At 47.4% G+C, this 15,255-nt stretch overlaps 1 protein-coding gene across 2 annotated transcripts; it reads left to right on the top strand.

Annotated features, from left to right (window-relative positions):
* Positions 1-1,510: 1,510 nt before the first annotated feature.
* Positions 1,511-13,127, top strand: LOC115088349 (histidine triad nucleotide-binding protein 3-like). 2 transcript variants are annotated; one of them, XM_029596526.1, is made up of 5 exons: positions 1,511-1,718; positions 4,187-4,304; positions 6,787-6,856; positions 8,878-9,004; positions 11,180-13,127. In XM_029596526.1, the coding sequence occupies exons 1-5, from the start codon at positions 1,587-1,589 to the stop codon at positions 11,225-11,227; spliced, it is 495 nt and encodes a 164-aa protein (XP_029452386.1). In that variant the 5' UTR covers positions 1,511-1,586; the 3' UTR covers positions 11,228-13,127. The 2 variants fall into 2 exon arrangements, with proteins under 2 accessions (XP_029452386.1, XP_029452385.1); XM_029596525.1 differs by lacking the exon at positions 1,511-1,718 and adding an exon at positions 1,779-3,697.
* Positions 13,128-15,255: the final 2,128 nt, after the last annotated feature.

Genomic DNA, 15,255 nt, shown 5'->3' with positions numbered 1-15,255 from the left:
AGGAAGACCGGTTGGCCATACGGCCGCAGCAGCGCTTCCCCATGTGTGCCGTGATGGCGCGCGAGGCGTGGGTTCTCTTGTTCGCTGTCGCGGGGATGGGATCCCGCGACAGCCTTGCAGTTCCGGTGCCAGTTGGGTGGGCCTGGGTCTAAGTTGGGTGGGCACCTGCCCACCCAGGCCCACCCGTGGCTACGCCACTGGCAAGACCTACCCCACCCAAGAAACTTCAGCCCAAGTTCATAATGCCCACTCTTACAGCAGTATAAAATGTTCAAATATGTGAGCCTTCACAGTCTCTCTCTCTAACAGGCCGATTCAATAAAGTCCGCGGGAGAGCGGCCGAACGCTCGCTCTCCTGGCGCGCGCACCGGCCACTCGTCAGTGCGCGCGATACAGTATGCAAAGTAGGTGGTGCGATAGAAATGGGCACAAGGAGACGCTAGGGACACTAGCGCGTCCATAGCGCCTCCTTTTAGCCCGGAGCGGCGGCTGTCAGCGGGTTTGACAGCTGATGCTCAATTTTGCCGGCGTCGGTTCTCGAGCCCGCTGACAGCCACTGGCTCGGAAACCAGACGCCGGCAAAATTGAGCGTCCGGTTTTCGGCCCGACAGCCGCCGCCCCCTTTAAAAAATTTTTTTCTATTTTTATTTACCCTTCGGGACCTCCGACTTAATATCGCCATGATATTAAGTTGGAGGATGCACAGAAAAGCAGTTTTTACTGCTTTTCTGTGCACTTTCCCAGTGCCGGCAGAAACTAGCGCCTACCTTTGGGTAGGCGCTAATTTCTTAAAGTAAAATGTGCGGCTTGGCTGCACATTTTACTTTCTGGATCGTGGGGAATACCTAATAGGGCCATCAACCTGCATTTGCATGTTGAGGGCGCTATTAGGTGCCGCGGGTTGGACGCGCGTTTTCTGCCCCTTACTGAATAAGGAGTAAGGGAAAACACGGTGTAGTGAAAGCCCATGAAAGCATGCATTACGATAAATGACCCTGTAACTTTGTACCTGAGGCAATGTAGAATAAAGTGACTTGCCCGAGGTCAGAAGGAGTGCTAGCGTGAGAAGCAGGATTTGAAGCTTGGCTTGTAGTCTGTAACTAACAGGCTACTTCTCTACTGCTCCTGGCAGGATCGAAGCTAATCACAATTTGAAACGATGTTACTTCTACATCTGTGTGCACAAAATACCTACCACATTAAAAAGGCTGGAGAAGGAGATCATGACTTCCAAAAATAGGGACTTTGTTGTTTCTATAAAATGTAGGTCTAAAGTTGTTACAATATAATATTTATCAACCGGTTCTACAAGGATAGGTTCACATTTTTACCCAGGAATAGACACGCTGAAAACGTTTTTTCTGCAAGCGTGTAACTGGGTAATGCGGCCGTTTCCCTGGGCGTCCGGCGGTGCCCACGGCTCACTGCAGTGACGCCAGGGCCCAGTAGATGGCGCCCGCCTGGGAGAAATGGTTCGGCGCGCTGGGCCGGGAGCTGCTCTTGCACCTGCTGGGGGGTGGGGTGAAGCCTGGACCGCTGGCCGCTCTGCGGCTGAGTGAACGCCGGGCACCGGCAGACGGAGAGCCATGGCCGGGGAGGCTGCGGCAGGAGCGGGCGGGGGCCGGGACGGGGAGCCCGGGCCCGGCTATGACAGCGGCTGCATCTTCTGCAGAATCGCCAACAATGAGGAGAAGAACGCGGAACTGCTGCATTGTGACGTAAGAAAGGGCGGCGCGGGAGCTCCCGCGTCGCGGCGCGAGAGAGGGAGCGGCACCGGCAGGCGATCGAGGGCTGTGTCCCGTCCCGTCCCCCCGTGGGAGGGACCAGAACCGGCGGGCGATTTGAATCCGTTCCGAGGAAGGGGCCGGGGCTGGCAGGCGATCGGGGTCTGGTTCCCGGAGAGTAGGGAGATTGGGGACTGGCGCCTGCGGTCTGTTCCCAGGGAGGAGGAGGGGGGAGCATCTGATTTATTTTAGAGACATCATCCGGCAGGTTGCTTGCCTGCTGCAGAACATAATAAAGACAATAGTAAAATATCGGGCACGGGAATCCGTACTACAGGTCTGTGGTCACCAGCGTTTCATCCCCTGAGCCCTCACACACCCCCCCCCCCCCCCCCCGCAGATGATACATTCCGGACGATTGTCCCGGATCGCTTGTGCACGCTAACAGTCACCTAGTGTCTCCCTCCCCCAGCCTCAACCTATGCACTCTGATGGACAGGGCCGTTACTAGGGGGTGGTCAAAGGAGCAGCCGCTTGGGGACGGAAAAATAACTAAAAAATGCAAGCCTGGACTGCAGTGCATGAAAAGTGTGCACCATCGTCCAACCCTCCAAGCTGGGGGTAAGACAGGAGAGGGGCAGAAGGAGGGGCTGGGATCAGGTTGTGCTCCGGACGCTGAAATTCCTAGTTATGGCTCTGCCTGTTGACATCTCTATCCAAGGCCAGTTTTCCCGATTGCTACCCTAACTGCTCTCTTCTTTTTACGTGACCCTCTAAGGAAGGTGACGAGACACTGCACCTGTAGCCAGTTTTGCAGCAATGAAAACTATTCTTTCCCCACCCTAAATATGGCAGTGGATCGTACTTCTTCACTTAGTGGGGGGTTGCAGCTCCTTAAACTGTGTGCTGGGCTGGGCACACTTTATTGCATCGGCCTGGTGAGGGTGAGGTAGTGTAGGATTCAACTGATGAAAGCACTGAGAATACATTTACTGTCCATATATTTTCTGGGGTCAGTGTCTCCAAATCTCAAGCTGGAGGAATGTTGTTTAAAGAAAAATAATTCTAAATGAACCCCCAAAAATCCCCTCCCCCACTCAATTCATTTTACAGACAAGATCAGAATGCAGAGTTTATTTATTAAAGGGGTAGGTATGATGTAAAGGATTTTTAAGTACAGTTTTACAATGAGGGATTTTGATAATTTTTTGACTGGAACTCCGCACCTGACTATTCTTCTGCAAACCAGAGTGTGCCAAAGGATTTTCCACTTGTGTCCCATGTGACAAATCTGTAAAGTCTAATGTGACTTTAGCATTTTAATGTGATGAATCATTAAGGGTTTGTTTGGGGGTTTTTTGGATATTGCAAAAATGTGAAAAGCACTGCTCATTTTGATGTGGCCATCGCGCCATCACAGGAGCTGTCCAGACCATGGTACTGAACAGCAGGCAAACATTTTTAAGGAAACCCAGGGGTTTATTGGTCATGCCTGTTAAGGAATTTGAACCTTTTTTTTTTTTTAGTGCTAAATAGTCTAAAAGCAATCGGATATAAATTACTTAATAAGAAACTTAATCTGTTACTATTATGTTATGTTTGTGATGAAGTAAGCAGTACTGAATAGCTGAGTACCTTTTCAGAAGTAACAGTAACAGCTTTGGGATTGTGCCACCAGCCGTTGAGAGCTTATGAGAATCTTCTGTGGAATCTCTCCTTACATAATTTGCACTGCCTTTTCCGAACGTTTACTAAAGGTTTCCTTAGGGTCTATACTTGGTATCTCAGCAAAAAATGTCCATTAATAAACTTAATTGAACATGAAATGCAATAAAAATGACTCTCGTGGGACACATGAAGATGGCAATTTTCTCCATGTTACACATGTAAAGCCGACCCTAGCATTGGCCGTTGGGAGAGGTACATACCCTGCCTCACAGCTTATATACATACAAACAAAGAGGACGGAGAAAGTAAGTAAAGAAATGTGGGCTTAAGTTATCAGCACCAAGCACATGAGTTCCCATGTGCTCACCTGTTTATTATTTTACTCTCACTGATATTCATAGATAAAACTAAAAATGCAAGAGTAAATTACATGAATTTCAACCATGTATGAGAAGGATAATAGACGACACTAATCAAATAGTCTTTATATTGGAATCATATGTTACCGGATATTTATTGGCACTTCTGTTAAATTTTAACGAATTATTTTTACTATATGTGCCTATTAGTAAACCGTTGCGATGGTAAATAACTTAATGACGGTATAGAAAAGATGTAAAATAAATAAATAAACATACGTCTGTCTTCTTGGACAAGTACTTTCAGCTGCAGAGAAAGGAGGCATTTCCGAGGACAGGGGAGTGAATTTATGCACATTATTGCCCTCTTTTCCCCATCACTTTTTTTGAGCCCCTATTCTAGTAATAGCTACAAAGTCTGTGTTTCTCCATTAGAATGAAGACCTGGTTTGCTTTAAGGATATCAGGCCTGGGGCACCTCACCATTACCTGGTGGTGCCCAAAAAGCACATCGGAAACTGCAAGACCCTCACCCAAGATCACCTGTCTCTAGGTAAGAGGGGAATAACCACTAGTTTAATCTGAGGTATTTCACTATGGACGTGCAGTGTACTCCACTTGTTACAGGCATGGGGCACGCTGGGCATCCGCCTGCAACTGTCCTGTACAGTCAGCTCTATTAGTAAAGGAGCAGCTGGGTTTAACATGGCACGTGCTAAGGCTGCAGCCCCATATCCAGTCTGTATCAGTCAAATGTGTGTCGTGGGCAGCTGTAAAAAGTGCAAACATTGGGCCTTTTAAGAAACGCCGTGACGTCGCATTGCAGTCATGGAATTCCTTGAGTGGGGGTTTATTTTGTTCACTGTATAATATTTGTTGAGTTTTGCTGTTGCATGTGAAGCCACATTGTAGCCTGAAAGGACAAAGGCCATGGACTCGAGGAAGGAAATGTTTCAGGATAAGAGGCGTGACCCTACCGTGGTGCGCATTTTTTTAAATTCACAGCAGTGCAAATGCATAAGGAATAAAACCAGTCGCGATAAAGAAGAACGGAGTCCTAGGAATCTGATCCACAGAGGAGGCAACAGAACCAGGAAACAGTGATGAGATGAGAAGTGCTGGAATCTGGCTGACACCATCTTGTCTAATATAGAGTTTATGAACACGAATGTTAATGTAATCTAAATTGTATTGCCTTCAAATTGGTTGCCATACTAACTTTAAGATCCTTAATTTGGTCGATGGAGCTCTACATAATTCTGTCCCTAAGCCATTTGCATCTGTGTATTCTCTAGGTGAGTTTTAAGATCTCCAGGAATAGACTGTGGAAGATTCCCCAGCTGTTAAGACCGTCCGATTAATGAAGGCTTGCTTGGAGCACGGGGGCGGTAGCCGCACCTGTTCTATGGAGCACGCGTCCTGTAGACATTTGCCTTGTTAGAATATTATCTTTATTTTTAGAGAAAAAGTAAAAGCGGTCTTTTTTTTGAACAAGCCTATGCCAGTAGAATTTCTTAAGGTTTTTGTAACTTGCTTCTAAATCCTGTTGCTATGCATGGTTTTTGTACGATTTGTGCGTTGCACCCCACCGAGAAGAGGCTTTCAGATCGGTGGGACTCTTTTTAAATAAAATAAATGTAGGGACAGCTTCCGGCAGCCCCTGGGAGCAGGAGACGTGGTCATTAGTAGACTGTCAAACAGTTCAGTATCTTGGCCCTACGCGTCACCAAACCTGACCAGCAGCTTAATATGAGGAACAACTCGGGTGTTAAAGGCCCTGAAATGCAGATTCGCTATTATTTGTTCTGAAGCTTTTATTGCTCGCTCCACTACCAAGCACCCAGAGTGAGAAACGGGAAACTTCAGGTATGGATTCCCAGATAAGTGGTGTTGGAGAATGTAATTCAAATGAAACAGAAATTAAAAAAAAAAAAAATCAAAAAACCCCGTTCTGCTCATAACGGATAGAAGCTTTGCTTAAATTGGGCCCCTGAGAGCAGGTGCTCAGACGTAGTCAGCAAGCGCAGAGCCGAAGCTGACGAGAGGGAGGGATCGGGTGCTTCCAACCAGATGGGCATGCGTCGCTCCTGTACAGAGTTGAGGGAGACCCCCCAGACACCCATTCAGTCAAGAAATGAAGTTTCCCTTTTTAAAGTAATGACGATTGCGGTATTCATTATTTGAGTTCTTATTTGGGGGATTTGGGAGGGAGGAATTTGTACAAATAGGATATCGTAGTGCCAATAGGGTAAGAGAGCATTTCAATTCCTAGGACGCTCTCTGCGATATAAATATCACCAAATCACTAGGGAAAAGGTAGAGATCATGGAAGAATAACCCAAATTTAATAATAATTGCAGAAGAAATGATGAAAAATGGCATAAATCTTGACTTCCATGCTCGGGCCACGTGGAGGGATGTTGGTGGCAGGGCCATGGAATGAGGAGAGCAGAGAGGCAGCGGGGTCTGGTTGGTGAGGGCTGTGGAGAGATCAGAGAGAAGCTGCTGTCGCTGAACTTGTGCAGGGACCAGGCTGTAGGCCTCTTACGATTTAGTGTGTGCAGTCTCTGTCCGTGTTTGGTTGCCCAGTAGCGCAGCTCCAATGACCTGGACAAGAAGGTTGCAGTGTATTGAGTTTTGGTGATGGCCGCCGTGGCACTGGGCCTGAGACTCTGCTGTCCCTCTGCGGCTGCGCCCGTCACCCAGAAATCCTGTGCCATTGGCAGCTGGAGAGCCACACTGATAGCTAAGCAAGTCTGGGAGAGCCACGTTCAGCCTTTGAAAGCTGAAAGCATAATCACGTGGTCAGAGAGTGCCACGTGCCAACGCCCCAGAGAGCCAAAGATCGCCACCAATTGCTGTTCTGTGTAGTTTGTGCTCAGAAGCATGATGTTGCGTGTGTCCCATGTGTTACATGAGAAAGGCCAGGTTGACAGCTGCTGTGACCTCTCATCTGGATTACAAAGACACTGCCTTAAAACCAACCAAAATACTGACCAGTGTTTGTTTTGTTTTTTTCTCTTCTAAACTCTCAGTGGAGGACTTGATGGCCGTGGGAAGGACAGTCCTGCAGCGCAATAATGTCAGTGACCTGAAGGACATTAGGTATGGAGCATCCCCAGAGGAGGCTCGGATTTCATACGCTGTCGACTTCTGCAGGGGCGGCTTAGGGTTCATTACCTCGGGGTTCTGGAGGGAGCTGTCCTACTCTGGGGGTCGAGAGCCCTTGGACCGCTGCTAGGTTGACCTGGCTTGGTGGGTGCAAGCATGTACCAGGCCCACCACAGGGCAAGGAGAGCGAAACTGGACAGGAGTCTGGGCTGGCAGAGCACCGAAAAATACAGAATTCTGGCAATGGTCAGGGCCGCAGAGAACTAGCAAGGTTGGAGTCCAGGCAGAGGTCAGGGCACGTGGGGAAACAGCATAGCAAGGGCAGAAGTCAGTCCGGGTCAGCAACTAAAGATCAGCGGAAGAGGGCTGGCTGGGAGGCAAGGCCAGGGGGGCAGAGCAGGAGCATGGTGAGAGACGGGTGGGCGAGGCACTCGTGACTGGTGCAGGAAGACCTGTTGCTGAGGCACTGGCAGGTTGCTCAGAGCTTCCATAAATACTGGTTAGTAGGGATGTGAATCGTTTTTTGACAATTTAAAACAATCGTCAGATATATTTTAAATCGTCAAAAATCGTTAGAGCCGCGATACAATAAAAATTCCCCCGATTTATCGTCAAAAAATCGTAAATCGGGGGAGGGCGGGAAAACCGGCACACCAAAACAACCCTAAAACCCACCCCGACCCTTTAAAACATATCCCCCACCCTCCCGAACCCCCCCAAAATGTTTTAAATTACCTGGGGTCCAGTGGGGGGGTCCCGGCGCGATCTCCCGTGATCTCCCGCTCTCGGGCCACGGCTGCGTTAATAGAAATGGCACCAGTGGCCCTTTGCCCTTACCATATGACAGGGCAAAGGTAGCGCCGGCGCCATTTTGGTTCCTGGCACCCGACGTCACGAGTGCAGGAGGTCGCTCCCGGACCCCCGCTGGACTTTTGGCAAGTCTTGTGGGGGTCAGGAGGCCCCCCCAAGCTGGCCAAAAGTCCCTGGGGGTCCAGCGGGGGTTTTAGGGTTGTTTTGGTGTGCCGGTTTTCCTGCCCTCCCCCGATTTACGATTTTTAACGATTTTTTTAAAAAAAACAAACATGACGATCAGATTTCCCTCCCCCCCCCCCCCCCCCCCCAGCCAAAATCGATCGTTAAGAAGATCGATCACACGATTCACATCCCTACTGGTTAGGATGTAATGTCATCCACCGTGACCCCAGGAAGTCCCGGCTGCAGGACCTATATAAAGGACCCAGGATGCAGGACGTATGGATGCAGCACAGTGCAGAGGTAAGGAGAAGTGCAAGAGCCCTGGTGCACGCCCCCCCCCCCTGCCAGAGGACTGTCATAAACTGGGAGAGAATGTAAAAGAGGGTGAGAAATCCCCAGGCAGGTGCCGGAGCCCAATAGAGGATGCTTCAGATTGAGCTGGAAGCCCAGAGGAGCAGGAGAAAATTGATGCTGGGTTTTAGGGTGGGAGTGGGCAAAGAAAAAAGCACTTGGACCGGAGGGACAGGAAGTTTACAGTTTCACTTTCTTCATGTTTTATCCTCTGCATCTTTTCCGTAAACCTGTGCGGTCCTCGTGCCTCAGTTTACCAGCTGAGGCTGTAAACTTGCCCCTTCCTTCTCCTGTAGCACGCAGGCCGTAAAATCGGGTCCACCCCAGAGGTGGCAGTGCGCGTGCTCCTGAGGCGCGGGATGGCTTCCACAGGGGAAGGCCTGATCAGCGCTCTTTATCACTACCTGACTATAAGGACTCCAGACTTCGGAAGGTGCTCTCTGCTGTTCTCGCCCGAGTCCTTGCTAAAGCAGTAAGATTTTCTGCTTTTAAGAGCGGAGAGCATTGCGGAGCGCCCTAATGCAGAGTTCAGGGAAGGTTACTCATCTGCCTCATTAAAATCCATCTTGTGCAATGAAGGAACTGAAATTGGCGCATACGTGAAGCACAAAGGCCTCGGGAGGCGGTGTAGGGTGGGCCTGCTCATGCTGAAATGGTGACCACCAACTGCTTTTCTTTCCTTTCTCTAGAATGGGTTTCCACTGGCCTCCCTTCTGCTCCATATCCCATTTGCACCTCCACGTGCTGGCTCCAGCCAGCCAACTGGGATTTCTGTCCAGACTGATTTATAGGATCAATTCTTACTGGTTTATCACAGTAAGTGCACCGATGTGGTTTGTTTGGGTTTCAGACTGCAGACTCAGAAATGCCATAAAAGGTTTTTCAATTTCCTGTAAAGTACAAAGCACAGCAGTGCACGTCAGCGTCTCTTCCACTTCCCCAATTAAAGCGACATATTGTCTTTGGCTCTCCTTCTAAGGATGTTCTGCCATTCCTAAGGTTATTTCTCCCCATTTATAAGTATGAAGGTGGTTCACTGTCAGGCCCGGCCATTCCACTGATTCCCTAGAACTCAGGAGTTTGGACGGCAGGGTGGAGGGGGCGTTGACCAGGCCCTTCCCTTTGTATGAGCACCCAAGGCTCTGCCCCATGACTCTGCTGACCGGTGAATCTCAGGCAGCAGAGAACAGCCTTCCATTTCCTGCCTTCTTGTGTGGGACGTCTTGGATTTTCTCTGGCAGCTTTGGGAAATGTGCCGCTCTGCTATTTTTGTAATGTGCACAGCATTGAATACAGAGTCTGGCTTCTTGGGGTTTTGCCTGCATAGTTTTATTTATGTTGTGGTCACTTATACTGTATTTAGTGAGGGATTTTCTGTGTTCTGTATGTAACAGGAGGTAATTCGCTAATGTTTGGTTTTGGTCTACTTCAGCTTGTATTGCTGCGAATGAGTTTAGATTTTTATCTGCCTTTCCAAATAATGCTCAGGGCAGCTTACAGCATTCTTAGAATTCTGGTCCAATAAGTCCCCTCCCCAAAGAGCTTACAATCACAGAGGGTGATATAATAAGGTGCACTCGGTAATGCACACATTTTATATGTACAACCTTTACTCCCTATGCAGCGAGGAGTTTTGCGCACAAGATTGTGCATACAGGGTCGCCCCCTCCTATGTAACTGTAATGGGAATGAAGGCATTAGTCATTGCCCCCACCTCTCAACCCAAATCCTCGCGTTTTCTTAGAGCTGGAAGCATAATTCCTAGTTGGAGGTGGAGTAAAGTTTCCAAGGCGGATGTTAGTCTATGGGCGGAAGCTGGACTTCCGGTGCCAGAGGCTGACGCACAGAAAACATTTTGTTGTGCACAGAAAACATGGTTTATGTGCGGTAACCGTTTTCTTTATTTTCGGATTAGCATGCTCTTTGTTTAATCTCCCGATGCACTAGCATGCCATTAGCTTAGGGGTAGGTTTTAAAAGTTGCGCGAGCGCGTCCATGTGCGCGCACACATGGTCACGCAATTTTATAACGTGCACGCGCATGTTATAAAATCCGGGGTCGACGTGCACAATTGTGCACCTTGCGTGCTCCGAGCCCACGCCGAGCTGCGCTGCTTTCTCCTGTTCCCCACCCCACCTTCCCTTCCCTTCCCCTACCTCCCCCATCCTGTCCCTCTACCTTTCTCTTCTTTACGCGCGTCGTCGGGCCTTTTGAAAATAGGCCCGACGACGCGCGTAACCTTTTGAAAATCCGGCCCTTTGTGCATTGTGAGTCCAAAAAATGTTAGTGTGTGCATGGAATAACTGTGTGCGCAATTTCACTGCACTGTTTCAATGCTCAGCTTATCACATTGGAGTTATAACTTCGTACCTGAAGCAATTGGAAATAAAGCAAGGTCACAAGGTATCTTAGTGTAGCGAAGTGGGATTTGATTGCTGGTTTCCCTGGGTTTTTAGCCCATTGCACTAACCACTAGGCCACTCCTTTTCCGTGCTGGGAAAAATAGTGATGATGTTCTGGGGCCTGGTGTGATGTTTGCATTGTTGCCTTTTCATAGGTAGGGGTGTTACTGTTTGAGTTCTGGGAGTTAGTGCTGTTTTGGCACGGCAGGTTTCCTATATAGGTGCCGAGTGATTGTTTTGCAAGATTTTAGAAACAAAAACGTGATGGCAGAAAAAGACCATATGAGCTGTGGCCCATGGATTAGGGCAGTGTTAGGCAGCTTCCCTCTGCCATCTTCTTTTCTGGGTAAATAATATCAGTGGCCTGACTGCCATGTGACACCATTCATGAGCACAAAACATGAGAAGACTGTACTGCTGTACTATAAGAAAAATTAGAAGCCTTTCTTCAGATTTGCAATATTGTAAAATGTCCTGTAATAAGATGTTATTTTGATTAAAGCATTCACACATCAAGTTTTCATTTTCTGGCAGCTTTGAAAGCTTTTTTGACACAGGCGTATAACTTTTTTTTCCCTTTTCTTCCTAGGCTGATCAGCTGATTGAGCGTCTGCAGAGGAATAATTCCACCACTTGAAAGGGAAACTCCTTGGTCCTGACTCACAAGTTAAATCGCAAATTGTGTTCCTTGATATCTGATTTAAGTTGGAAGGGGATTATTGCAACGAATGATAATAGAAATGATAATAGAGTTCAGCCCGAATCCTTTGCTTTAATTTTAGAAAGTTAACAAACAAACAAAAGTGTTCAGTTTAGCCTTTGATTGTTGCACAATGTTAAACGCTGGATGGGAGTGCCGGATGGATATAGCAAGTCGGTGTTAAACAGGAGGGCTCCTGCCAGATGTTAGAAAGATGAATTAGTTATCTGACATGCTAGATTTGGTGAACTGAAGTATCACAGGATAGGATGAGCTCCAGAACCTGTAAAAGGATACCTATGCACGTATCTCTTTGTACAAATGGTACAATGTGTTCCAAAAAAAAAAAAGAAAGTTAATGTTTGAGAGATTTTCTGTTAAGAACAGTTTCAGTCTCGCTTCACAGTATCATTTTTTGCAGACATTCGTTAACTGAGGCATAGAGAAGGGGCAGTGCGCTCACAGCTGTATATCAGACTAGCACAGTATCTGTGTGATACAAAGGGTTGTTTGCCCCTAACAGTTTTTTGTGTACAGTTTTATTTGTAGGACAGGATCGGATTTCCAGCCTGGAGCTGTTGCACCTAAAGCATCCTAGCATCTGTGAGGTCCATATTCAGCTGCTGTGCGGCTCAGCTGATCCAGCTAATTTATCCTATATACTTAGCGGCTGAATGCTGTGTTAGACAAGTTTATCCTGTTAACTTTAGCACAGGTCTAAGTTAGCCAGATAAGTTATCTCCTCCGTGCTACGTCCATTCCCCTCCCACCACTCAGTTGGATAAGTATTTATCTGGCTAAGTGGAGGCTGCTGATCGTGGCTGAATATTTAAACTTAGCCAAGTAAGTCAGAACTTATCCAGTTAAGTGCTGCTGAATATCGGCCTCGTTAGTGAATACCAGTACAGCTTCGAGCTGTAAACTAAAGTAATGTTAGTTTTCCTGCCTCACAGTGTAGATAATTGCACTTAATTTATTAACTTATTGTTATCTTCATCTCACGAAGTTCAGACCCAGTTTTGACTTTTACTTTGCATTTAATCTGTTTTTTGTTGTTTTTTTTTAAATGAGTGATTTTCAGTGTGTGTTGGGGAGGGCTGAGGGATTTCCTTTTGTCTTTATTTTAATGCAAGAATAATTGTATTTTGAGAGTATTGACACTGGAAACCTACAAAGGGAAAAGATTGGGGTGGGAGAGGAAGAAAGGGACTGCAGCACTGGCCCTGCATCTTTTCCAGTTGTCTGTTCTTTCCTGGCAGTGCGTCCCGTTTATCAAATAATAGAGTCACCTGCCAGTACAGAGCTCCCATCCCCTGCAGGGGCCACATTTCCTGCTCTTTAGTGTAATTTGCTCTTTTTTTTTTCGGGCATATTGCTTTCCAGCTGGTCCTCCAGGATAGCACTTTGGAAACTCAGGAGAAGTCTAAGGCGTGAGTGACGGAGGCCAGGCCATTGTACAAAGCAGTGCCGTGGGTGTGGGACGGATTACAGTGACTGCCAGCTTGCTGAAACTCGACAGGCCTGTTTATCAAAACCTATTTGCAGTAGGCATGGAGTGGGAGGAAATTCGCCATGTCCAGTTTATCAAAGGATCCTTCCCAGTCTCCACCCGCTAGTGCTTAAGCTTCTAAACCCAGCCAGTGCTCCAGAATTAATTTACATTAATCTACGTGAAGGTGGAAATGTATCTCTTAAGTGTTGTTCTAGCTTGGTTTGTGTAACTGCACAGCTGTAAAGCTGACAGAAAATGCCCAATGTGATGTTTTACGTTGCACGTTTAAAGAATGACCTGATGGAGAAAGTACAATAAAATGTGAAAATCAGAGCCAGGAACCCATTCTGCTCTTCCAAATGTTTTTATCTGTGACAGGTGCTGAACGACGAGCAGTTTAACAAATACGGACAATTTATGTTCAAAAATCTTTTAGTGAATTTTCAAAAACAAATCATTCAGTTGTCAACTCAAGCCAGAAACAAGATCTTGCCAATGCCGTATTCTCAGTATATCGGTAACCCCCAACCTTCCCTCCTCCCCACCGCTGTCAGCCCAGTGCAAGAAACCCCATTCTATGTCTTTCTTCATCATTGCAAGCCTGTGTAATCTCAAAGTGTTGAGCCACAGTGATAATCGTTGAGGACCAGACATCGAGCCTTATGTGGCAAATAGAGGTCCCAAATCTGCAAGAAGACCCTTTTTCTGTTTTTTTTTTGTCAGATCCATCTGTTTTATGTACTTTTCCCAAACACACATACTGGGTGATGATTCCAAAGCTGTGTCGCTGTTGGCAAGTCTTGTCCAAGCCATTACAATAGGATGGTCTTTTTTTTTTCCAGTGCGCATGAAGGAGTGAACATACTTTTGAGCAGCAGCCACTCCCATGAAATGATCAAACAATAATACACTTTCTTTTAGTGGCGACAGTACTTTTGTCACTTGGTAAATGTACTGTACTACAGATTTCCAAAATATTATCTTGACAAGTCCCAAAATTGGTGAACCAGAGTTCCTGATAATAATTTACATTTCCTGGAGAGCAGGTCAGAGCCCATCAACCTGCTGCAGCAAGAAATGATCCTGTAGCAAGGACCTGCTCTCCAGGTGGTGCATTGTCCTCTCACACCGAGGATATCTCCCCAAGGCCTACTGCCCAGGAGGGAAGGGTTAGGTCGGCCGTCATAGTTGGTGATTCGATTAATAGGAATGTAGATAGCTGGGTGGCTGGTGGGCATGAGGATCGCCTGGTAACTTGCCTAACTGGTGCGAAGGTGGCGGACCTCACGCGTCACCTAGATAGGATTTTAGACAGTGCTGGGGAGGAGCCGGCTGTCGTGGTACATGTGGGCACCAACGACACAGGAAAATGTGGGAGGGAGGTTCTGGAAGCCAAATTTAGGATTTTAGGTAGAAAGCTGAAATCCAGAACCTCCAGGGTAGCTTTCTCTGAAATGCTTCCTGTTCTACGCGCAGGTCACCAGAGGCAGGCAGAGCTCTGGAATGTCAATGCGTGGGTGAGACGATGGTGCAAGGAAGAGGGATTCAGTTTTGTAAGGAACTGGGGAATCATTTGGAGAAGGACTCTTCTGAAGGGATGGACTCTACCTTAACCAGGATGGAACCAGGCTGCTGGCACTAATCTTCAAAAAGGAGATAGAGCAGTTTTTAAACTAAATCAAAGGGGAAAGCCCACAGATGCTCAGCAGCGCATAGTTCGGCGGATACTAATGAAGCATTAGAGTTAGGGTATCCCAACAGAGAGGTTCCAATAATAAGAAAAGTAGTCCAAGTGCCTATAATTAAAAACTTACCTGAGCTAAAAGATTCCAAATTATCTCTGTCAACTGAAAAGCAGAATGTTAATACAAAGAAAAAGCACACTTTCAAATGTTTGTATGCTAATGCTAGAAGTCTAGGAAGTAAGATGGGAGAGTTAGTGTATAGCAGTGAATGATGACATAGACTTAATTAGCATCTCAGAGACCTGTTGGAAGGGGGATAACCAATGGGACAGTGCTATACCAGGGTACAGATTATATTGCAGTGATAGAGAGGAGCAACTTGGTGGCTGAGTAGCACTTTATGTCCAGGATGGCATAGAGTCCAACAGGATAAAAATCCTGCAAGGGACTATATGCACAATAGAATCTTTATGGTAGAAATCCCTTGTGTGTTGGAGAAGAGAAGAGTGGTAGAAGCATGCCCAATAGTGCACTCGCTCTATGGGGTAGATTTTCAAAGGGTTATGTGCGTAACCCCCGAAAACCTATCTTGCATAGGCTGCAGGCGCACGCAAAGCCCCAGGACGCGCGTAAGTCCCGGGGCTTTCCTGGGGGGGGGGGGGGGGGTGTTGCGGCTAGCGTGTCATCGTGGGTGTGGCCACGGCCTCCGGACCAGCGACTGGACCGGACCATGGCACGCCAACAGCCAGCCTGGCAGGCATAACTTGTGCAACAAAGGTGGGGAGGAT

The sequence above is a fragment of the Rhinatrema bivittatum genome, chromosome 3 (assembly GCF_901001135.1).
Source record: "Rhinatrema bivittatum chromosome 3, aRhiBiv1.1, whole genome shotgun sequence".
Taxonomy (NCBI): Eukaryota; Metazoa; Chordata; class Amphibia; order Gymnophiona; family Rhinatrematidae; genus Rhinatrema; species Rhinatrema bivittatum.
The sequence above is the reverse complement of the archived record's forward strand: the minus strand, read 5'-3'. Positions and strand labels throughout refer to the sequence as shown.

Coding starts and splice junctions, on each gene's coding strand:
- LOC115088349 (XM_029596525.1), top strand. CDS start 3,545: ATGAAATGCAATAAAAATGACTCTCGTGGGACACATGAAGATGGCAAT. Junction 4,305..6,786: donor CCAAGATCACCTGTCTCTAG/GTAAGAGGGGAA, acceptor CTAAACTCTCAG/TGGAGGACTTGATGGCCGTG. Junction 6,857..8,877: donor AGTGACCTGAAGGACATTAG/GTATGGAGCATC, acceptor TCCTTTCTCTAG/AATGGGTTTCCACTGGCCTC.